Here is a 26,041-nt window from a genome sequence, read left to right as displayed (position 1 = left end):
TTTTTTCACAATATATCTTTCTCTTGTATGCAAGCCTACCGACAAATGGAAGTTTTCACTCAAAAAAATGTAAAAGCCTGAAATTTGTGTGCCAACATTCTGCATACTGGCCACGTAATAAAAAATTTACTCTACAAACAAAAACCAATCATGTAAGCAACATTACCTTTCCATCTACCTATGAAAAGTCCCAGTAACTTTTTGCTGGGCCTAATCTATCAATATACTTAATAAGGCCACTCAGATGATTGGGACAAGGTACAACTGGACACACTGGGAGCAGTCCTGAGAGGTGTACTGAGTGCTTGTGAGTGGCACCGCGCGCATCCAGCCCCACGTCTGAGACCTCATTCACAGACACCGGGAGGGAAGGGAATAGGCTCCTAGTGGTGCATCGTGTTATATGCTAACTGAAAGAGTAGATGATCTAGTTTCGTTTAATGAACCTTCCTCAAATCCAAGATTTCCCAGTTATTGGTAAAAATTATAACAACATACCTTTATTGATGGCATCTTTATCAAAAAATATATCGTCTTTGATACGAAAACTGCAGTCATCTCCTCCCCAGAACCGGTCGCAGACACACTTTATTTCATTGCTACAAACCTGCAGCCAAAAGTGTGGCTCAGAATAGAATCATAAAATTAATCTATTCCCGTAATTAATATCTACAGTATAAGTACAGTCATACAGCACTGATTTTGACTGCCTGCAAAATTTTGCAAAACATTTTTAATATGCAGCTATTTTAATTTATGTCAGATATAAATGTATTAAATGCATTATTATGCTTTATAGATCAACATATGTAATATGTATTAAGTACCATAATATATTTTAATGTAATATATATTTAATTGAGACATTTACAATTGCTTTGAGAGACTCTGGACCTCAATGATTTTATTTTTTCAAAATATGATAAAGTGGTTAATTTCAGGTAAAAAAGTGGAGCTTTAATGCAGTGTAAAAGACAAAAGATGCTATGAGAGAACAACTCCTTTAATCTCAGATGAGCCATAGGGACCTGAACAGTGTTTCAAACTGTGTACAGGACTAAGGGACTTGCCAGGGCCAGAGCAAAGCCATAGGCTGTGCACCGAGCAGAGAAGCTGCCACAAGCCAAGAGCCAGCTCACTGCCCTCTTCTCTAGAGCAAAGTAACTCAGCCAATAAAATCCAATGACTTTATGAACCTTCTTGGCTGTTGACATAATACAGAGGGAATTAAAAAGATCATCTGGAAGAACAGAGACCCAAGTTCCCCAGTCCTTAAACCTTTATATTCTCCAGTATGTTGCCTGAGGAAATATCAAGTTAGCAGAAGTTATAGCAAAAGAATTGACTGATAAAATTTTTGCAAAACTAATACATACTTACTGTGACTTACTGTTTAAGATGCCTTTGCTGGTATGCCTTATGCCTATTTATGTGCCCCCTGCCCCTTTCTCCAGTATAAAGAGTCACACTGCTGGATTCCTGAAAGGTCTAGCTAGTACACTAAACAATGCAAAATACTCAGCAAAAACAAAAAAGGATTAAAGAACACAAGAACATACACCATGTCCTGAACAAATTTGGCTGTCTGTGGTGCCTGGACAGGTACTGAAGTTGAAGGCCTCGGTGGGGAGGCAGCGATGCTCAAGGCACACCATGTTTGGCCCACATGGCGTCCCGTTCTCCACATAGCCCAGGTCTGTCTCCTCATCGAGCTTCACATGGCCGCCACTGCAAGACAACCAAGAGGACCCTGGAGACTTGTGCTGTGATTAGATGGGACTGCTTGAGAAACTGGGCTCCGGACTGCCGCCTTCATTTGTGTCTGCACTATATGATGCCCAGGACCAGGAGAGAGTAAATATTGGCTTATGTATCTCACTGGCCCTAACAGGAAACAAACCAAAATGCAGTACATGTACATCAAACAAATGTAATGGTGAAAATAAAGAGCATTTTTCCTGCGTAAGAGTTAGTGTTGGATAAAACATTGAGTTTACTTGTGTAGGACTTTGTTTCATCTTCCAGTTGTGTGAAGCTATGAGAACACACCAGGTCTGTAATTGTGATTCAGCTAACATATGGCAACGTATTAAGCTGCCAGTTAGCTTCAGCAGTGCAGGCATATGTCTAAGTATTTTGAGTACATTAAGTATTTCACAAACATTAAAGAATGTAAAATCAAGAGGCCAGAGAAAAGCATTATGCCTCTACAGGCAAAATTAACTACTACACAGAGGGGACTGCAAAACAGCTGTGCTCCCCACATGCAGTCAGGTTCCTGAAGCTTAACAAAGGTTGAGCTAGAATAATGGTTATGTGTTAATAGGAAAAAAAAAATTAATGGAAACAGTTGTTCTCCACTTAGGAATGAGACAGCTGTTTTTCCATGCAAGATGGATATTGCTTGTCTCTGTTCTGTTTTCAGGATTTCCAGCTACCTGCAATTGTAGACTTTTCCAAATTGCAAGATTGATGATGTGATTTCACCATCAAGTTCTCCAAGTCTGGGCACACTGGATATATTGGAGCACAGAAGGTATCCACAAAGAACGTCCCTGCATTGAGAGAATAAACAGATACTCACTGAAAATAAAATTCAGTGAAAATGGGACAATCAAAAAACCATGGTTTTCTTTACTTGCTTTGTAACATGTTTGTTAATCCTTGTTTTTTTCCCACTCACAGTAACTCCCATAAATAATGTCTTGTTTCCCAAGAAAATTATTCTCCTTGGAGCTTAGACTGGGAGAATAGTCTTTTTTAAGATGTATTACAAAAACGCTCTGAGTAATAGCAAGCAGGGAGCTGTCAAGAACAAACCACATCAGACTGATTTATTATCCTATTAATACAGTAACTGGCCCACAGAGGAGAAGCAATAGATACTGGCTTTAAACAAACCTTCGTATGTTATGTATGTAAGGGAACTAGCGACACCAAGTTTAATTCAACTGTTGAAGGGACTTTACAACTCGTGTGGAGACTTGTGCGCTGTCTGGCCTCTCCCATAGTACTGAATATTTTTTACTCATGAATTTGTAATGGAACAAAAACAGGTTATCAAATCTGCACTGAAAGGTGGGAAAGGACACTTAGGCAGGACTAGAACTCAGAATTCATCTGAAAAACCAGGTTGCAGTTTTGATAAGGACTGGCGAAAGGTTCAGAAATAGGCAGAAATAATCAACTGCATAAATACAGAATATGAAACAATGGTTTAGGCAGCAACTTGCAGGAAAAGATATGTAAGGTTACAATATGATGAAAACTGAACACGGCTTAGCAATGCAATGGCACGGCATAAAAGGTGAACAGCACACTGAGACCTGAAACCACAGGCTGCTCTCCTCTGCACTGCTAAGCTTCACCAAGAGTACTAGGACCACTTTTAGTCCAAGGGCTCCCAAAACTCAGGTTATGCTCTCTTGACAGAAATCATCTCCTCTCCCTCCAGAATTTCCTGCACTAATGTCTGCAGGAGAAGGCCAGGAGAAGTCTGGTCTGGTCTGTACAGAGGCTTTTTGAGCCTCTTCGTGCCAGCTAAAGAACTGGATCAGGGATAAAAATCTCATACCAATTGTTTTCTAAATGGATCAACTTACTGTTTATTGCACTGTATCCAAGAGTCCTTGTCTCTTCCACAGTTTCCTTTCTCAGTCCCTTCAATATTCAGCTTCTCATAGCAGTACCTGTCAGCAGCTGTCACTTCTAAAAACAGAAACAAATCTCTTCTAAGATGATGAAGACTTCGAAAAGCCAGGTCCTGGGAAATGATAATGCACAATCAAAGCAAGCAGACCTTCCCAATCTGTGAAATGCAGAACCAATGGTCTGCAGGTGGCCTGTGAAACTGCACGGTGTTCTCAATACAAAGTTTATGTTGGCACCACAGGACTGTTTTAAGATTTTGTACAGACTGACCAGTCCAGAAGCCACTGAAATAAATCAATAAATATGAGCATAGGCTCCCTAGGTGGTTATAAATGACAAGGTAGACCTAAGACTTCAGAATAATCAGCAGTAAGTTAACCAACACTAGAGAAAGAGCTGGAAAAGAGGATGGAAAGACAAAATGAGGCGGGAGGAGAGGGAGTGCCATACAGTTCTAGCTGGTTTTAATGGTTCTGAATATGTCTCTTCCATAATTTTTCTCAGCTAAGATAATCCTTCAAGCCACATGAACACAACCAACTTAGAAACAATAACATTCACTCACTTTCACCCCAGATATATTTACACTGCCGGTCCCTGGTTTTACATCTTCCTCCAAAACAAATACCCTGGAAAGAAAGAAAAGATATAGAAAAAGTTTCACATAGCTTGATTTTCCAAAATATGTATTTGTTTAATATACAGATTTGTCACATGCTTTCTATTGAGGCAATTAATAGGTGATTCTACTTTCTGTTCATTTAAATGCTTAGTTCCAAAATATAAGTAGCCCCCAAAACTAAGGAATGTCAGCTGAACTATCCCAGGTGACTTCCAAAGATCTTAAACCAAAATCTGTAAAAAGCAATCTATAAAAGCAGAAAGAATGTAAAACAAATTAATGTGCTAATTACCTGCTTGTTATCACAGGAATATCCATCCATTTTATGAATATTGGGAGAACACTATAGAAAGAAAAAATAACTAATAGATCATAGATCAGACAAACATGGAAGAAAAGCATACAACAAATGTCATATAGAAAATTATCTCAGCATCATGCTGTTTTTTTCAGTATCAGCAGGTTTAATAACATTTTTGTACACCTTACTATACAAAACAGTAACATTCATAGTGATTGAGAGACTACAGGTGGTTTTTTCATCTCTTGGACAGAAGATCTAAAAATCACCTGACTGGAATTTCCTGTGCAGTTCTCTGCAATATCACAATCATTCACTGCTTCTCGGCACAAAACTCCTTTAGGTTCAAACTGAAAAAAAGGACAGAAAATTAGTGTCTTGATTTCTCCACATCTTGCCTTAAATGCAGTGGTTTCTTAGAGGTTTAACTAAGATTAAAAATGGGACATTTTCATGTGCTGAATGAAGTGGGAAGACTTTTTTTTCCCTGGTGCAGATATTGCACTGGAAATTTAGGGGTGAAAGTGGTACCACTTTCCACTCTCTGACACAGCCCCCCCCCACCTGAGTGCATCAAGCGTGGGGCCAAGCAGGATAAGTGCTCGCCCGGGACACAGGACCTCTGGTGTTTATCAAACCAATACTAGAGTGGCTTGCAGCATTATCTTGACCAGGTCACTACACCTTTTTGTGACTATTTTACTCTTCTTTATAAAACAGGGAAAGTGATCCTGATCTTCATTCTAGGGGTGAAGAACACCGCAAAGCGCTATGTATAAACACTATGGTTTTATTAAATGTACTACATTCCATATGGTTTGAGTGATCAGATATTTAACAACAGAAAAATATACCAGTGACCTAACATGGGCATTTTGGTTAAAAACGTCTGTGCTAACTCTGAAGAAATGTAAAAGCAGGAAGACATCCCATTAGTGGCAACTGTTAATGCAGACACCTTATCTTCCCTGAAAGGTTTCTTAAGTCTGTGATACCCAGTCATTTTGCAGTTCTGTGACTTTTTTTCTGGATCTGCAGGCACATACTTTTTTTTTTTTTGGGGGGGGGGGGGGGGGGGGGGGATGGGGGGCACACAACACGGGGACGGACACGGGACGGGGGATGGGACGGGAGACACACAGCTGCTAACTCCACAGCTGGTGTGAACAGGCACACATCAGTGGAAAAGCTAGACTCTGGTACTTTATCAGCCTTCAGTCTATCTTTCCCCTACCAGTTTCTGGAAAAATGCAGAGACAGGAATTTTGTCAGAGACACTACAGATGCTGTACAGATGTACACCCACCATATTTTGCTTGCAATCCCTCCTTCACTCCTGATTTCAGGCAGGGTATTACAGGGGAAGGTACCCAAGTTTGGGAACTGTTATATATGGTCTTTTGAGTTGTCCTGATTAACACCTCCCAGGGACACATTTTGCAAAAATCTGCGTTTCTCCTCATTGGCTCACCCTCACCACTCTGTATGTAGATAAACGCTTGTCTCATCTGCAAAAATAATGCAGGCACACACAAGCTTAATTTTTTTCTGAGAGTCTTTAATATGGTGCCTATGTGACTTGGACACTTGAACAAAATTCACCCACAGTGGCAATCTGCTGATCTTTTATATTATATTAAAAAAAATGGAATGTGCTTAGGGAAATGTGATCTGGTCCAGCATAATCTGTGCTTTTTCTTTTTCTTTTTTTAAGATCAGGATGAGCACAAAGTCAAGAATCTGGTCCACAGCCATTACTAATGTTCCTCCTAAGGAAATGAAACCCTCAAATGCCCACAGACGAAGATAAAAATATCACACGTAGTACACCACAGCTTTAGTAACATTATCTTCCTTTTACTAATTACTGATGTATCAGGAAGAATGCCTCACAGTTTACATAGGACTTGATCCCCTTTACTCAACAGGATTTCAGTCAGTCCAAACATAAGGAGACACAGACAGACATAACTAAAACTGAAGGCATGTGTCTTTTAGATTAACACTTTTGAACAATTCTGCTAGCTGCAGGTTTTTGGGTTTTCTTTACTATATCCTTCTCTTGGGCCTCTGTGGTATGAGGCAAATCCAGAGCAACATGTAAGGCACTGGGAGCAGCACACGGGTAACGATGTGCATGTTTAAACAAGGACATCTAATGAGACCTCATGGAACTTCAGCCTGATTCAAACATGTCTGAAATTGGAAGGCTTTCATTCACCTCTGCATTTGATCACCATCCCTGCCCCAAGAAGCCCAGACTAAAAAGGCAGAGAATAGCCCCAGACAAACCAGTTTTCAGCCAATTTTAAAAGGCAAGCTTTCAAAAAAGGGAACAAAGGTCTGCAAAGAAAAAAAATGTGCTGTGGTGCCTGTAGCCACCTGGATGCATCACTGTCAGGACACTGCAGTAAAGTCACTGCCCTTACCCGGCACTTCCGACAGCAAAGCCCATTGCTGCACTGGGAACCTGCCGTCAGGGTGCACGTATTGCAGCACTCTCCTCCTTCGCTGGCACACTCCTGAGGAACACACACACTTGTAACAGAATACATGGGAAAACCAGATGAGCCCCAAGCTCTCTTACTAATTCTCATCTCAGTGTGCTACCTGAACAGATTTTTAACCAGGCTTTTAGCCCCCTGGAGGCAGAAAAAAAAAAAAACAAGCATGCACTGCCAGGTATCAAGCTCCTGCACAGCTGTTTGATATGTAATATGAGAAATTATTTTCCTAACTTCACAGTGTCAATCATTAAATACTGACATTTTAGCACTGCCCAGAGTCATGTTTCCATCTAGGAAAACACTTTAACATCTTTTAAGGCCTGATTTTGCACAGGTAGCTATTGCTATTGCTCTTCAGAATTGTGGTGATAAAATAAAAAAGCTGTCCCACATTGTGTTAACCATGATGGAAAAAGGTAAAAAATTATTAATCCTTTACCACAGGAGTTTAATATTGCCTGTCTTCCTCTGCTTACTGTACCGGCAGCAATGGGCAGCACCATTTCCTGGAGAATCTAGTTGCAAAGTTAAAGAACATCACACTTACCGCTATCGTCCCACAGTCACACTCTTCTCCATCTTCCACAAAGCCATTGCCACATTCTGGAGGATCCAGAAGCTGCAGGACAAAATCAGAAACCAAAAGGCATGTCACTCCTACGGGAATCATTGTCACATTCATTCCATACAGCATGCTTTTTTAGCTAGCACTCCAAATGCATTAACCAAAACTCAGGGCCCACAATTCAGGAAGAATCAGACTAGAAACAACACAAACAAAATGTGAGAAAACAAACAATGCTGTGAATTAATTCAGCAATGCTGCAGATTCACATGGCGTTTTCTGTGTGAGACTGACATTTATACAGCAGATTCAGTCTGAGCAGAAGCCACAATCAAAAACAAAAGTTGTGACAATAAAAGAAAAAAATTAAAACAATATGGCATTTTCATTATCATCACAGGAGTTGCAATTGCTGCTGTTCTGGAATTCAAGTGATGAGGGCTGTGTCCCCAGCTGATGCCTGCATAATACCTTCAGAAGGAATAGCCATAAAAAATTGCCCTTTGGAAGCCCATGGCTCAGAAATGCAGGGAGAGGGGAAGGGCTGGGTTTCTTTGTCAGTTTTTGTTGCAGTTAGATGCTTTTTCCTTCCCTTTTTCTTTACCACAGTTGGGAACTTTCAGCAGTTTTCCATAAGCACAGGCTTCCTCTCCTTCCCTTCAGCCTCCCCACTAAACTGTAACCTAAAATGTCTAGATCTGTGTATTTTACTAGTACTTTCCTTTCCCAGAGGTAAGATTCACTAGCCATTTTTCACACAGGACCCATGCTATGTTATCTTTTAATGGACTCTTCTACTCTGTTCTTTCCAGTTTCATTGTTTATGTTTTCCTAAAATTTCTAGAGGTAATTCTTCAAAAAAGAAAAAAACTTTTTGTGGGGGGGGTGGGGTAGGCATAACAAAACATGAGTACTTTTATTATATAAATAAGAAGGCATATAAGTGTGTCACCAAGACTAAAGTTTTGCAGACTGTCCTCTGAGTTCTCCAATTAAACTAGGACCATTCCAGAAACCACTCTGCTTACAAGCCATCTGCACAAGCACATCACTCATGGCGTACAGTGCATTTTTCTCTGGCTGCTGCCTTTCTGCCAGTAGCCCACAGGATGGAGCATCATCCTGCGTACTTCACTGTGCCACAAACCAGGCTGAGGCTTGTGGTACAGGCTGACGTGCTATTATTAGATCCTTCTATTGAAATGGAAATTTGACTGCAGCATGAAATCCATATGTAGAATGTTACATTAAATGTATGCACAGAATTATCTTTTAGAATTACTGAAGTGTCGTTAAAACCGCTCATTTCCTACATATTTTTCTAGACATCTAAACTTCTTCAATATCTCTAGGTATACTGCACAATACAGACAAGTAGATGGCAAACACAGAGGGTCCTGCCTTAAAACATTGGACCAATTTGCTGCAGTACATAGGGACAGCTAAATATGGAATGGAAAAAAAACCACGAAAAGCAAATTGGGTAACTTTTCCCCAAAAGTCTCATAATTCATCCATTCATTTGAAAAGAGCATACGCTCAGTCTGCTCCAGCAGTCATTGATGTGTTTTTCAGGATCACAGCTGATCTTACAGCGGAGCACTGTTAAACACAGCACCTTGTCACATCAGTTTTCCTTTATCTCATACATCTTGAAAAGCAAAAGTAAGTTTGTGTTTCACCACCTTTGCTAGGTAACACATGTCTTTGACAGCCTTGTGAATTACACAGACATCCATCGACAATAACTTTAAACCAAGCCAAACAACAATATATAAAAGAGTCTAAATCACCCTGGCTTCCACATCTAACCTTCACATTTCCACATGCCATTAGAAAAAATTGTAAATGCTGCCAATCTAAATTGAGATGACAGTAATTGGTTTCTTCCAAGTGGCAGATGTGTAAATGAACATAATCGCTAAATTGTGAGGGATGGTTCCAGATCAAAGCCTGTAGGAACTCTGTTGGACATGAAACCACTTATTAAAAATTTATTTAAAACTAGTTTCTAAACTACTGTGAACTAAAATCAACTACATTCACTCATATGTCAGCCGAAAATTTAGAACTTAGAAAGAACCAGAAACATCAAAATTACAGGTGTTTTTTTCCCCAACATTAGCATTTTCATTCTTCTTGGTTTCATATAAACTAGAAATAGAATAGAAATAATACTCAATAATGAGGTAATGCTTACTTTGGTTGGTTTATTGAAAAGGCAGGCTCCACCTCCATTGTTTAAAAATTCATGATACTCTTCAATATCACATTTGGAGAACTTGCTTGGAAGATAATACCTGCACAGAAAAAAGGTGGCAAGATTACTTTCTATAGTGCTTTTTACACTATATTTTCTATTCTCAAAGTAGGAGGAGAAATATAATATTATACTCTAGAAAAAGTACAAAACCACACTGTTAATCAGAGTGACTATCTGCTTGTAACTCTATCTAATTTGCAAATCATTTTAGTAAATGACAAAGAACTTTCAACAATGATACAGAGCTCATGGAAAGTGAGAGGTCTAAAACATTTCAGTAAGTTATTTCATGCCAAATACCACAAAACTTATCACACAGTGTACAGTTCTCACAAACATGATCAGTTCCACTAACCGGCCTGATCTCAGAAATACATTTATTTCTTCCCGTACATACCGTAGGAGACAAAGATTGCTCATAGTTCGTTTCCCTCTTAGATGAAATTAGCTCTCCTGGTGCACAGAATGTTTATATAATAGAGTTATGCCATTTTAAAACATGCTTCTACCAAACATCAGCTAACATTTCGGCTTCCCTCTCTCATTTGCCCCACTTGAATAAATTTCATTCCAGTACCGAGTGCCAACCTAAGGCACTGTGCACCACCTGAAAACAATATGATGCAGAGAATCTTTGCATGGATCCTTTCCACAGGGAAAGAACTTAAGTGACCTTTATATTTAGGTCTTTAGTCATGAAAGTACTTATGTTTCAAGCAGATTTTGGAGTCTCAAGGGCTTTCCTGTATCAGCTCATCACCAGATAAAAAAAGTATTAGCAGAAGTGCTATACAAAATAATCCTGCATTGCCAGGAAGGATGGTTTGCAAACCATTACTGGTCTTTCCCATCTCTAGTGTTCATGATTTAGGTCTAAAGACTACAGAGAATGTGGGATTCATCATCCTTCACCAAGCAGCTATGTAAACACAAGCTTTTTTTGTGTACCTAATTATTTTAAAGGTTTGGATTCCAGATAAAGAATTTGAAGACCATTAGATAAGGAATGACTTTTACAAGGATCAAGGCGGCTTCTCAGACTGGCTTTTCAACTTACGAAAAATCAGAAAAATCCTACCTAGCATGTTTTTAGGTAGGCAAGATGAAAAAGGCACACATTCATACTTCCAAAGAGCTTTCAATGAAATATTTGAAACTGTTCAAAATTGTTCTGACACAAAGCTACTGTGGAAATTTGCAGGTCAGTTTGAAATCAATTTAAAAAGCACTGCCTATATCTAAAACTAGACTATATATGACAAAAGACAGGCCTGTAATATGAAGAATTAAGGTCTGAATACACATGTTAGCATCAAATTTCATCTAGCAGCAAAAATTTGCTGATTTGCTAATCTTTAGATAAAATCTCTCCAGGGACATTATATATGGGTATATGCATACTCCATCTCCAATGGGAGCAGTTTTTTCTAACATTATTACACAAACTGGTGGGTAAAAAATACAGAAATAGATGAAAGATTCTAACAGAAACACTGAAAATGAGACATATTTAAGCAATTTGGTAATAGTATTGCAAGAATTAGGATGTGTCACTGTTTGTAGCCACAATTCAACAGCAAACTCGCAGGGGAAAAGAAGCTTAGCCTGCTTCTGCTTCTCTGCAATGACCTGCCTTGCTATTGAGCCCTGTGCTTTGTGAATTAAAACAGTAGTCACTAAAAATCCTCATATATCCTCTCCTTAACTCACTTATTCACACATTTCTTTGAAAATGTCTTTTCTGCGTATGTAAGCTAATACCTTACTTTCTGAAAAATGATTCACAGAAAATATTCTGCTGAGCCACAAAAGACACGTTTTCACACGTTTCCTTTATGTCATTTGCATGAAGGACATGACTTTCCTCTAGTGAAGTGCCTTACCCTGTGTCTCCCATTATGCATCCAGACCACGTGTCCTCACACTTACACTCACCTGACAACAACAACAACAAAAAATTACGTCTTAAGTCTTTTGAATCCAAAATAATACATTTCTTATCACAAAAACCACACTGTAGTCAATTCCATGTCATATTTAAATACAAATTGAAAAGAATAATTTGCTGATTTATTGCACACCTTAGTTGAAATATATCAACGCACACTGACAAACCCTTAAAAAACTATACATAACTCTATGTAATCCTGAGCTTTGAAAATATGTCCTGTTTTTTCTTTTCTTCTCTTAAATTAAAGTCAGGGGAAACTGCAGCGTCAGCCTCCAGCACTTGGAAATCATGAGTCAGCTCTCCTGCCTTCTCCTGCATCATATTTGATTCCCAAATTTTCAGAGTAAAAAAGATCATTTCAACCTTTCTGATTTTTTAGTTCTCTTGTACTACTATGCTAATGTGACTGGAGAAATCTTCACTTGAAAAAAAAACAAACCCCAAACAATAATGCACACAAAAATGCATAAAATGGTCTGCAAACACAAGCCAGTACAGCAGGATCTAGCAGCCTCTTCCTCTGCTCTCCCTCCCTTCCCTGCCTGCCCCCGTTCCCCACGCGACCTCCAGGCAGGCATAGGGCAGCCCTCCCTTCTGCACTGCCAGGCTGCCTGGGATGGCTTTGTTCGGGTCTCAGCCCTCCGCTTCCAAAACTGTGTCTTGTGCCTATTTCTGTACATGTGCTTTGCATGTATACTTCCACCTTTCTGCAATTTGCCTATGTGAACATCAGTTTATTGTTTCCATTTTAAAACAATTAAAAAGAAAATGAGGCTCTGCCCAACAGTTGCATTCACCTCCTCCCCACCAAAACCACGTCCTGCCCCTCTGCTCAGCTGTAAGAAAGGGAATCACCACTATTACCGTTTTCACTTTTACTCTGTCCCTATATCAGGTTAATAATATGCAGCAGGAAAATTAATACTGAACATGTCAGTACCATAGAGCACCCATCCTACATTTCTGAGTATTTTTGAAAATAAAATTATATCAACTGCAAAAACCTTTACTTGCAGATGTACCTCTGCATTATATACTGTCTTTACAATGCCTGAAAACAAAATTCACCTAAGCAGAGATCTAATACTCAGTAATTTATTTTTTTTATATGTAAGCCACGTAAATATACATGATACAATAACTAAGCACTCCAATTCATTACCTAAATTGTTTAAAAGGTGCTTTATTATTTTAATCATCCATTGTTCTCCACGTGCTGCAACTTCATATAACGTGGAAGCAGGGAGGGTGAGGCGCTTGTGGGGGGGAGCGGAGATCTGAATTAAGGCATTGCAGGTAAACAGGGGTTACTAGTAAGTTGAATACCAAGGTTACAGCAGACAAATGGTAGCACTAGGGTGGCAAATACAGGAGATTTGTGTAACAGGATTGAGGTGGCTCCCAATCATTCCCAGGTTGAATAACGTCTGTTTCTACCTTTGCACCATAAAATGGCAGCCATTGAGTCTGTGTGTGTGACAATGATCTCCCTGAAATGAATGGAAGAGGCAGACACCTGTATGATTTATTTTTAATGAAATGGTGACACAAATGCTGCCAGCAGTTATGGGCAGGGGGCTATCACAGCATTTAAATAGAGGAAAATGAATGACATGTCAGTCTCCATGTTATTACAAGAAAAATAAAATATTCCAACATTGCGAGAAACATGGGGAAAAAATACCTATCAGAGAAACAGGTAAGATCCTGCACCTTTTAAGATTTTCTCTTGAGACAGAGTGAAAAAGCAAACAAACTTACCACTTATAAGTTTTCTTCTGTCTGAGAAAATGCCAATGTTTTGGGCCAAGGTCTGTGCCAGAGTAACTGCCATTAAGTCTGGCTTTCCAAACTGAAAGGTAGGAAAGAGTTACGTACAGGTATCTCAGATACAAGTGAAGTTTTTCTCATGTCAAGGCGATAAAAAGCAAAGTCAGATGAGCAGTGTCAGAGTTCTTACTTCAGAGCAGCTAGATAATGGACAAGTGAGGAAAACTGGCTGGCTTATGGACACATTAAGTGAGAGAAAGCCTGTTTCTTTCTTGCCATTCTGGCTGCAACTATCAATGACAGCATATTGCAGAATCTGCTGAAAAGTGTATTTGAATCCATAACTGACTTTATTCACTCATCACTCTTCACTGAGACATCCTTTCTATGGAGCTGCACTAAAACTCTGCATCAGCAAAGAAGCAGCAAGGTATTCTGAGGAACATGTCTGCACTGATAAATTCTATGCAGATAATTTTCCACCACTTTTTGCTCATACCAGTATCCCCACCTACCTCATTCACACCTCCGCCTTTAAGCAAGGAGCAGATTCCACCAGTGTGGGCTACACCACTCCGACTGCTCTGAAATCGACTCCCCCTTTGACAAAAAGGAAAAGAAAAGAAAGTTTACCCTGCTCAGCCCATGAGTTTTGCACCTATCCATCCCAGTATTTACCCTTCTGATTTTCAAATGAGAAACTGGCATTTGCAAATGCTGGCTGCCACCACTATGCTGCAAACTATGCAAAAACAAAATGGGAAAAACAAATAACCACTCACAAACCTCACATGACAAATTATCTCCAGAAAAGTTATACCATCTTCCCTCTTCCTTCTCAGACTACCTCATATAAGAAAGCATAAGGGGATTATTTTGCCAAACCACGTGAATCTCACCAGCCTTTTGTTTGTTGACATACTACTGCAGCAAGTGACTTCCACTGGCACATGCTACAGACAGAGCACAGGAGAGGCCACCACACTGCCAATGCATGGGTGACTAGTGAAAAGACATGTCTAGCTGGGCAATGCTGATGCAGCAAAACTCAAAGGGAGATGCGTTTAGTGGCTAGTGGTTTAGAGGTAGGTGAAAACTCCCTGGAACTCCCGATCTCATCCAAGTGACAGATGCACTCTGAGCCTAAATCTAACCATCTCTTTGGGGCTGACCACGTCCACATGAATGACTGCCAGTTACTGGAGAAAATATACTCTGGTCCATTTCAGACTACCGATCCACCTGAGCTGTGGCAAATAGTTTTTTTCAAAGGAAAACAGAAAAACATCAAGAAACAATAAAATGGGCTAACTCTGCTGAAGGCAGAAGTTCGTTTGTAACCACTGTACCGTCACACCAGCCAACCTCACCTCCCAACTTAGTCGTGTCTCACCCACAGACACAATTTCAGAAACTGATATTTCTAAATGGTCTATGAATGCAATACCTCAAACATGAGTGGTGGTGTTATGGACAGCACTGGAATCAGCATTATAGTGGTATGCCAGAGTCCCAGTCACAGCACGAACAGGGCCCTCTTTGACCTAGCCAATCCACAGGCATTCACAAGAACAAGACCTCCCCCAAAGACAGTACAATACCACCAGGGAAGATTCACAAAGAATGTAAGAAAACCTGATTCCCATTTTACAGATGAAGAACTAAGACACAGAGAAACCAAAATCTGTAAGCACCGCTTACAGATCTTACTAGATCTTTTCATGGCAGAAGTCAATTACAGTAATTAAATATGTGCAAAAAATCTGAGCGGGTGGATACTGGGGTTGGGTATCCTGACAACCTACCAGAGTCATGTGAAAGTGAAGTGTTTAGGTTAATTTTATTCATATAGGCTCCTACAACGGTCAGCAGAGGGATAAGGACTCCAACAGAGTAATTCAGCTGGCCTGTCTCATGTGGATCAAAAATCTCAACCATGAACCTCTCCTCTATTTTTATAGATATATTTTGTTATATCAATCTTATTTCCAAAACAATTAAGAGATTTAGGGACAATAACATTCCTCCCAGCTTATAGCACTTGTCTCTCTGGAGAACAAACTGCTTCAAGGATCTGAAACGCTTCAGTAATCCTGCAGCACACAGGTCATTCAACAAAGTAAAGCAGGCCATAATGGTTTTTAAGCAGGAAACCTCATTGGTTTTAAAGCCAATGTTCTGCTTTTAAATAATACAACAAGGCTGTCAGTGCTCTACTGCCAAAGAAGCCAACCTCTGAGGTGGAACCATGCATCACCTTCCAGGCAGCTGCCCTTGTGGAGTAGCTAATTGCACAGAATAACCAGGGATGCATGCGCATGCAGCCTGGGCTTAGTATGTTAAAACTAAAATGAGAGTCAATCCTCTAGTTGCACTGGCAGGCAGTTTGTGCATTAACTTTTTCCCACCTCCCCATCAGAAACATTATTTTCTGAATTATTGTGGATTACACACACAGCAGAAAGGAGATGTATCAGCCACTTGTGATAAGCAACCCCCAAGGAAAGAAAAAAAAAACCCGGTAATAAAACATCACACAAGGTTACGTACGAAAAAAGGTGAACTGCGTCACTTTTCTCTCTGATAAAATCCCTCCTATATTTCATAAACTCACGTAGGGTCACCAAGGGGTTTTCAGATATGGTGAACTTGTTATCAGTAGCCCAGGTTTCCATGGCAACCAATACTATCCTCGTGTTAAGTTGTTCTTTATATATCTAGTACATTAACAAAATGAACAAATATATTATGTCAAATAGAATGAAAGTGAGTTTTACCCCTTTTCTGTAATAGCTTGCATTTTTATGTAACTAAATATTTAGCTTGTTCTAGCACACTTTATGTTCTCCCAGGTGATTTTATCTCCCCTAAAACCAACCAACAAACATGAAAACAAAGTAAAAACTAAATTTTAGGCCTAATTCTTTAATCTGCTCTCTCAGCCTGCAAAAAGATCCCTTGCAGGTCCTAGACAGGCAGAGGTACATGGAAGGGAGATGGGATTTTTTCAAAAATTGCTACAGAACCAGTCCAAATAGTTCAAAGATTTAGAAATAATGGGTCTTTTATAACATCCAGCTCACCCCAGTGACACACAAGGGCTCTCTTATACCAAATAGTGATCTATAACACCACAGTTTTCGCTGTTATACACTTCTACAGGAGTATTTAACCTCATGCTGGCTGAATCATTTGAAAAGGGCCATCTTTTCAATGCTGGGGGTTAATACTCCACACCAAACACTTTCAACAGTAAGAACTGCATTTTTCTTTTTCTAGTAATACTTTTCTGGGGTGAGGTGCAAGAACCAGCAGCTCATCCAATTCAGCATTACAAATAATATCCACATAATCTACCTGTATGTCCATATTCTAACTCATTTACTCAAATGCCCTTTTTCTGGAGAAATTTTAGTGCATTCTAATTTCCAACTGTCTTCTGGGTTTCGGGTTGTCAGCATAGGGTCCCTGTGAAAAAACTGTCATATCTAAGGTGCTCTTTAAAACTCAGACTCAAGTGATTGATCCAGCAGGATACTTAAATGTTTGAAGCCACAAGAAGTCTCTAATGCTTTATGTTAGACAAAGGCTTTATAGGTTGTTCTAGATGAAAATTTGTGATCTTCACATGTTATTATTAGGTATACCATGAACTGACAACTCCTGCATCTATCGGAAGGAGAATCATATGACTCATCTCACACATAAAAGAACATTTAGTTGAGTGATACTTACTAAATCTGCCATGTTCACCACCGATTTAGCATAGCTGTTTGTATGGCCGACTGACAAGCGGTGCTTTTTACACTGCAAAACAAACATAGACAAGTTACATATACAGACTTCAGAAAAAATAAGCTCCATTTCCAAAAAAAAGCATGAAATAGAAAGCAACTACATCAACAGTAAAACCCCTGTGCAAGGTTTGGTCTCCCGTGCTGAATGTAATGTTAATAAGTGATAGCAGAAAACTGCTAAGGAATGCACATTACTGATCTACTTTACAACAGCTGTTGTGAGAATCTATTAATTCCTGTCTGAAAAGTACTCTTACAGCTTTACTGAAAAACGCTATAGGAACAGGAACATATTGTTACTCTCTTCATTATCTTTATTACTGGCAATTTTAAAGTTAATTCCAAATGCCAATACAGAATAGCAACACAACATCCATAGCAGAGACTCCCTTAGAGATGTTACCCCAGGAGTGCCTGCATCTGTGTCTTAATCTATCCGATTTCCCACTTTTTTTAACTTCTCTCTCTCAAGCTATTCTAGATTTCTTCATGTACAGTTTCACACTCTATAATGCCAAGTAACTGGTTCAAATCACTTTAGCAATCAGACTGCAATGGCATCTTTACTGAAATCTGTAATACAGTGCCATAAAGATGACATTGAAGAGAGCTGTCCAGGTACTCCTGTTGGCAGAAAACACACTTATAAATCAGCACTGTGGGAATGGAGGTCCTAAGTATCTTAGAAGAATTTAGAACAAAAGGGCCAAGATCTTCAGAAATGTTTAACCACCTTGTGCCCCATGACACTTGATTTTGAAGTGAAAGTTCTCCATGTTTCCCTGAAATTAGGATCTTTTAGTCGGCAAGAAGTGCCCAGCAGCTAGGGGATGGAAACGGTATGCTTTCAAGCAGGTATGGGGTAAAAACCACCAAAAATAAGGAAGTTACACTTAGAAAACCAGAAGGACATGACTGTGAAGCTAAAAATGGTAGAAAGGATGAAATAAAAACCGCCATAAAATAAATGGAAAATGAAGTACAGGAATGAAGGAAAATAAGTATACTACTCAAGTCTCTATTTGCAACTAAAACATCAAACTTTAGGCTTCCAGCTTCTCTAAGCATCCTACAGAAATGTCTTCGGTATACTAATTTATAAGCCTATTTCAGTGTTTGAGTTTTAAAAGCTTTTTTCCCTGAATGGAAGCAATGGTTGGACGAGCAGCCGAGGGGGCAGACAGGAGGGCACTGCACCCCTCACCGCAGTAAGCAGCCCAGGGGGCTGGCAGGACGCAGCTAGCTCCGCACACCAGAGGAAGAAGCACGAGGTTCATTGCTCCCTGTGGGAGTGCCTGGGGAGGGTGAATGGTGAAAACGGCTCCAGCTCTGTGGGGTGTCAGCTCCACGCGGCGTGCATCTGGAGTGCTGCATCTACTGCACACATACAGAGTAATCCAAATACACGTGTGCCTAGCCCAGGCTGTGGGGAAAGGGAAGAGCCCAGAGCATACACCACTTCCTTCTCCCAGGAGGAAATTATTCTGCTTCTTAGATCACAGATGGTCACTGGCATTTGCTTTGAGAATAAGCTCCTAGGAGGACTGACTCTTGCAGTAGCTATAGTAAACAAAATTAGGTAACATTGTCCTTGGCGGGGAATCAGCCCAGACAGAGAAGGTCCCAAGGGGAAAGCTGTGGCTTCAGCTCTTCAGGATCAAACACAATGACACCTATTTAGGGAATTCTGCATCCACTATGGTTCATTTTAATCCAAGAATTTATTGCTATGCTCACCAAGCTGAGATGATGGAGGAGTACACTGTTCAAGGACAGTGGCACATTCCTTTTTGCATTCTGATGCCTGTTTTTGCCAATTTGAGTAATGCTTGAGAGAAGCTGAACATTACGGAAAGGCTAGATAAAACGTATAGAAACATTTTGATTTTAAAGCCAAAAAGGGCCATAAAATCAACTAACGTCACCACAGGGGCACCACCAGTCTCTGAACTTTATCCAATCACTTCAAGATCAAATCCTATTGTTTGTGTTTGACACCACCACATCTTCCAGAAATACACTGTCTGGATTTGAAGACTGCAAGTGATGGAAAATTCACCATTTCCTTTGAAATTCCTTTCGTTAATTTTTAATCATCTTCACTGACATAAATCTGCCTTTTCCCACTTGAATGAGACTGGTTTTCCTTCAATACTCTAGTCTTTATTATGTCTCTTTCCCTACATTGAAGAGCCTATTTATGTTCTCCCAGAGAAAGTATACAAGCTTAACAAAATAATTTTCTCTACATTGATTTCGACGTATCAAAAAAATCTAGTCACTGTAAATCCCTCCTTTGTCAACAGCTGCTGCACAACTGCAATAACTGCATTATTGATTGCTGAGTGGCTATAACTAAGATAAGTGCTCAAGAAAGCCAGAAAGAAAATCATCATCTTAAGTCACAGTGACATTAGTTACTTTATGACACACAGTTTTAATTTATGACTCTTCTTTCTGATACTCAGGCCTGGCTGCATCCATGGTGAAATTACCTTGCCAAAATTCAGAAGCAACTTCATCAGTGGTTAGTGAGACCATAATCTCTTCTCTTAAGGGCTTACTGAATTTATTCTGGACATACATTGTTCTTTATTGTTATCCTTTACGGACCAATTAAGACAATTTTATGTTAATAGCTAAGATGCTGAAGTGTGTCAGTCTTACCATTAGATGATCATTTACAATCATTAATTCAATGTATTTTGTTTCCTCTTCAACCTTACGTGGAATCTGGCGAACCTACAGAGAGAGAGTACAACTGTAAGAGAGTCTAACAGAGTACAGAGAGAGTGTAACTGGTCATTAGAAATTGCTTCAGCAACCAAACTTCTCATGCATACATTTTTTCTATTGTTAATTCTGGTCTCAGATATTGATGAAACTTCTGGTGCTTAGTGTATCGTTTTTAAAAATTCCTTCACCTCCACCAGTACATTTATATGACCTTAAACAAAGAAAACAAGTCTTTCCACCCATCTAAACCCAAATTTAGTTTTTTCTAAATAAAGACAATCCTCAGTGGGGCCTATCTCTAAAAATGCCTTGTGTCAGCTGTAAACTTTTTCTGCCACAGAGAAAGGGATCCCTCCTGCAGTGTGTATGAAAAATCTCTATAACAATTCTATTATTTATTTGCTCACTGCTCAGTTCACACAGTGAATTCAGTACTCTGTGTTACACTTACTTTGCATTTAGAAACACATATGACTGCTTCTTCATGGTGTCCTTTTTTTCCAGGGTTTTCCAGGAGAGTTATTACATCATTATGATTTAAAAATGCAGAGTAATGGCTAGTATATAGAAAGGTAGCAAACCACCTGATATAAACCAAGACCCTCAAGAATGACTTCTGGAATTTCTCCAATGTCTTTCTCACTTCTCTTTTGCCTCTGAGAGGCTCACATTAGTTCCAAGAGGTTGAAGTCATTGTCCCCTTCCACTGCTCTCAGTATTTCATTTTTGCCTGCACTGTTCAGCACCCCCAACCAGGCTTTGTTTTGACCTGTACTATTATTTGAGCTGCTTTCCTATCTTATAGCTCCTATTTGAGCTATTTTTCCAGGGTGCAGACGAACACCTGCACTTAGCGGCTTCCCCACTGTAATAAACAGGGAATGAACTCTCAGTTTAGAATATTTATATTAAATTAAAGTCAAGTGAGATGAAGTGGCTACTTGTCACTGTTGCAACATAAAAAATATTTGCAAATGTTTCATTAATTGGGAGTTTCTGATAAAACTCTATTCTCAAAAAGAGAGAAAATATTTTAGCTACTTTTTCATTTGCAATTTATCAGTGTTTAACAATTTTATAACTCTTCAGGTAGGCAATGTCCAAGCGAACCCAACAATGTTCTGTCAACATTAGATACCTCTTTTTGTAATAGCTGTATTGATATAGAGACCTCGTGCCAAACCACCAGCAGCACCAGGACTCCATCTGGACAAATTAATTCAGCAGACGCAAAACAAACTTGATGGCATATTACTTATAAACAAGCATATTGGCACATACCTGCCTTTTACTTCTTTTGTGTCTTGGCTTTACAACAAACTTCTGCGATGTAGTATTCATTTGCCAGAAGTCTAAGCAGAAAACACAGGCAAATACACTTAATGTTTAAAAGAATATAGCCCAACAATTAGTGACCCTGATGCTGCATGACCGCAGTATGGCATTCTTCTGCACATCAGATGTGTTAACAACTCCTTTTTTCAAGTTTCCAGCTAGAAAGGAGGCAACGTTACAGATGCTTCCCAGTAACAGTGTTCTTATTAAAAACTCTACTAGTGATAATCTGGGTCTGCTGAAACAGATGATCTGTGGGTGTCACGCTTCAGAAAGCACAGCACACGTTCTGTGCCAAAACTTCACCAACACTGGGCATGTAATATTATTAGCACAGTGCTTCCTTGGAGTGAATCACATTTTTGGGAATTCAGCAGACATTCACAGAGCTCTCGCAATAGCTGCCTAAACTAATATGAAGAGCATGGAAGGCAGAATTAATGCTTTAAGACGATTACATTCACAAAGTAAAAAACGTTAGAGTTTGGAGAAACCTTATGAGGTTTTGGCAATGCTCACTATCAACACAATATTCCTCCCTGCTAATCCCACTGTGTCTTTAATTTCTTAAAACTCTAATCATAAACACCAAGTAGTTTATTCTTTTGCCAAATCCCTTTCACCATATCCATTACTAGCTGCTCGCGGAAAGGGGCACATAATAAACTAAGCAGAAAACAATACTGCTCTTACCCTTTCAAATGTCCAGGTAGTAGTTTTCCACCTTTAATTTTAGATTCATAGTCCCTGCCTCACTTTTCTCTGTACAACAGAAATCTCTTTCCTCATCTTGTATAAACATGTTTACTATTCACATAACTCCAAGAAGGTCTTTTTTCCAGGCACGTAAATTAAATATTTGCAGTTGCTTAATTTGCAATATGCCTTTTTCTTTTGTCCCCACCTATGTACTTTCTCCAGCTTTGGATATCCTTTCAGTCTCCAGGGACTGAAAATTGCTTCCAGTATTGCAGAGTGATTTTATCAATCCTGCAGAGAAGTAGACAGTACTGTAGGAGCTGTGAATATTAGGGAACTTCCAGTTGACATGCCTTTGTACACAACTTTTGGCTGTGTTACAAAACCCTAAACAGTTCCTTTTTGCTGGTGAGACAGGAAAGTTTCTCACAGCTCCACCTCCCACCTGCTTTACATCAACTGTGCAATTTCTGCATGAGGTTCAAACAATAGCATTAAAAACAATGCTGACAGGAATTCGACAGGGCTGCTATATCAGCAAGACCTTAGAACACGAAGCTGAATTGCCCATCTGACAAAAAATTACCAGGCATAAGTGCTAATCTTAACCAGGAGTGGCTAGTTACTGATAAGACAAACAAGGAAAGCAAAGCATGACTAACTGGTATTGTTTGGGTAAATCTTGGGGATTATGCTGTCATTTTGGTATGTGAAGTTTGCAGATATCTTTCTATGGAAGGGCCTGGACAACTGTTGGCCCTTTGCTTAAAAATGTTTTCATGGTTACACCAGCACACTTGAGGGTTTTCTTTATAAAAAGGACCTAAAATAAATTAAATCACATCCAATGGTCCCCATTTATTGCTTAAAGACCTACAGTCTCTAGAGCTCAGAATGAGGAGGATCTAAATCTTGAAACTTTTTTACAAAATTGTTTTTTATTACACTTTACATATGTTGATTTATTTAGGCTGTGTTCTAGTGCCACACAACTACTCTCAACCTGTCATTTTAGGTTTTCTATCATGGTTAATCACAGAATCATAAAATGGTTTGGGTTGGAAGGGACCTTTAGAGGTCATCTAATCCAACCCCCCTGCAGTGAGCAGGGACATCCTCAACTAGATCAGGTTGCTCAGAGCCCCGTCCAACCTCACCTTGAATATTCCGAGGGACGAGGCATCTACCACCTCTCTGGGCAACCTGTTCCAGTGTTTCATCACCCTCACAGTAAAAAAATCTTTTCCTTATATCCAGTCTAAATCTACCTTCCTTTAGTTTAAAACCATTACGCCTTGTACTGTCACAACAGGCCTTGCTAACGAGGTTGCCCCCATCTTTCTTATAGTCCCCCTTTAAGTACTGAAAGGCTGCAATAAGGTCTCCCCACAGCCTTCTCTTCTCCAGGCTGAACAACCCCAACTCTCTCAAGTCTGTCCTCACAGGAGAGGTGTTCCAGCCCTCAGATCATTTTTGCGGCCTCCTCTGGACCCGTTCCAACAGCTCCATGCCCTTCTTGTGCTGAGGGCTCCAGAGCTGGATGCAGCACTCCAGGTGGGGTCTCACCAGAGCGGAGTAGAGGGGCAGAATCACCTCCCTCAACCTGCTGGCCACGCTTCTTTTGATGCAGCCCAGGATATGGTTGGCCTCTGGGCTGTGAGCGCACATTGTTGGCTCATGGGCAGCCTTTCGTTCATCAGTACCCCCAAGTCTTTCTCTGCAGGGCTGCTCTCAATCCCTTCATCCCCCAGCCTGTATTGATGCCAGGGGTTGGCCCGACCCAGGTGCAGGACCTTGCCCTTGGCCCTGTTGAACCTCATGAGGTTCTCACAGGCCCACCTCTCCAGCTTGTCCAGGTCTCTCTGGATGACATCGCGTCCTTCTGGTGTGTCAACTGCACCGCTCAGCTTGGTGTCATCTGCAAACTTGCTGAGGGTGCACTCGATCCCATTGCCTATGTCACTGATGAAGATACTAATCAGTACCAGTCCCAGTATGGACCCCTGGTAAAAAACTGGTAAAAATGCAACTTTTCAATCAATAAAATCATAGAGTTGTAGAATCATAGAATGGTTTGGGTTGGAAGGGACCTTAAAGATCATCTAGTTCCAGCCCCTCTGCCATGGGCAGGGACGCCTTCCACTAGCCCACGTTGCTCAAAGCCCTGTCCAACCTGGCCTTGAACACTTACAGGAATGCGGCATCCACAACTTCCCTGGGCAACCTGTTCTAGTGCCTAACCACTTGTAAATAATAATTTACAATATGTATATTGGGTGTCAGATAACTTTACCAGCAAATGCGATCATTGCACCCACCACTGGAAGTCAGTCATCTTTAGAGGGGAATGATGCAGCCACTAACGTTAATACATTAACACTGCGCTGTTAATTCACAAGCTGGATGACTTCACTCAGGGTACATTCCCAGCCAGGGACCCTCAGGCAAAAGAACATGGTCAGCAAAGTCAAAGGAAGTGTAGATAGCTGAGAAAGCCTAGTGGAAATTTTGATGGGAACGTATTACCTTGAAAAAGTGTAATGAGAATTCACAGAATCATAGAATCATTTAGGTTGGAAAAGACCTTTAAGATCACTGAATCCAACCATAAACCTAACACTGCTAAGTCCCACTCAACTATGTCCGTAAGTGCCATGTCTACACGACTTTGAAGTGACCTCAGAAGAAGAGGACATCTGTTATGCATTACTTGAAAAACAACACCTTCAATAACATAGTGTTGTCTAAGACCATGGCAGGGCACTGTATGTCTCAATACAGACTGTGAGAAAAAATACAGTCTACTAAATTATGAAGTCAAATGCTCTAAGCGTGCCAAGTCATCTGTCCAAGCTTTCCTTATTTAAGGACCTCATTACCTCTTCAGACCATTGCAAAGTGCAGTACAATTAATTCTTTTCTGCAATAGCTTGCTTTTTTTTTTTAATACCCAAAGAGCAAAAAAAAAATGCAAAAAGTACATTGTTATCAAACTGTGGTACAAGAGTGTGGGCTTTTATTATCTCTGATATCGAGTAATCCCTATAACTTGAATTTCTTCCTTTCTAATATCAGTACTGAAGTTGGTGATACATCCAGTCCATTCCTAACGCAGTTCTGAGTGGAGCTTTTAACTTACACACAGACTCTTTTAAAGATAAGAAAATCTTGACATCAAGGAAGATCTCCTTAGGCTGGGCAAGTTGATAAATTACAAAAGTAATAGGAATATAGGAAATACTGTTTACATAGCCTAGCACAGTACTTGCTACTAATACTAATGATTCTGGCTGTAGTAATTAAAAAAAAAAAAAATCAACCACAACAATACTATCAGCAGTTAATTGCAAATACTGTTTAAAGAAAACAAAAAAAAGAAAAGTAAAGACAACAGCCAGCACTCTGTTGGAGGGAGGAGGGGAAGAGGCAGTGCCAAGCAGACACACAGGTGGGGCAGCATGTGTGAGGGGCACAGAAGGTGGGGCAGGGTGTGCCGCCTGTTGGGCGATGAACAGTAGACGTCCTGTGGGCACAGGGAAAAGGGTGGGGAAGCAGAAGGTGGTACGGACTGTTCTCATCCTCTGGAGCTGTGGCTATGCAGGGAGAATGACTTAAAGGCAGAGATAAATCGAATAATCACAAATAAAAATGGTGGGATTCCTAATGAGGATATAAACTATTACATCTACCGAAACTTTCACTACAAACCTCAGAAACGCCCTTGCAAACAGCTTTACAAAAACAAGTATGGGCATGTGGGAGACCAGACTGTGAGCTAAAGTTTATTTCTCCATATATGGAATACTAAACATAAAGTGATAGAAGATTAGCACTTTATACTTCT

At 40.0% G+C, this 26,041-nt stretch overlaps 1 protein-coding gene across 1 annotated transcript in view; it reads right to left on the bottom strand.

The window, feature by feature from the left end:
- The window catches only part of ADAM22 (ADAM metallopeptidase domain 22), a 136,620-nt gene that overhangs the window by 25,926 nt on the left and 84,653 nt on the right, over positions 1–26,041 (bottom strand). Inside the window, 17 exon segments of the mRNA XM_075082779.1 lie at positions 499–607; positions 1,560–1,728; positions 2,439–2,555; positions 3,603–3,708; positions 4,217–4,280; positions 4,566–4,616; positions 4,844–4,924; positions 7,004–7,096; positions 7,629–7,700; positions 9,847–9,946; positions 11,793–11,844; positions 13,622–13,712; positions 14,146–14,230; positions 16,181–16,347; positions 17,366–17,437; positions 20,095–20,169; positions 21,445–21,515. Of these exon segments, the coding sequence (XP_074938880.1) occupies positions 499–607; positions 1,560–1,728; positions 2,439–2,555; positions 3,603–3,708; positions 4,217–4,280; positions 4,566–4,616; positions 4,844–4,924; positions 7,004–7,096; positions 7,629–7,700; positions 9,847–9,946; positions 11,793–11,844; positions 13,622–13,712; positions 14,146–14,230; positions 16,181–16,347; positions 17,366–17,437; positions 20,095–20,169; positions 21,445–21,515 (1,575 nt within the window).

Source organism: Phalacrocorax aristotelis, chromosome 2, assembly GCF_949628215.1.
Source record: "Phalacrocorax aristotelis chromosome 2, bGulAri2.1, whole genome shotgun sequence".
NCBI lineage: Eukaryota > Metazoa > Chordata > Aves > Suliformes > Phalacrocoracidae > Phalacrocorax > Phalacrocorax aristotelis.
This window is presented reverse-complemented; position numbering and strand designations above follow the sequence as displayed.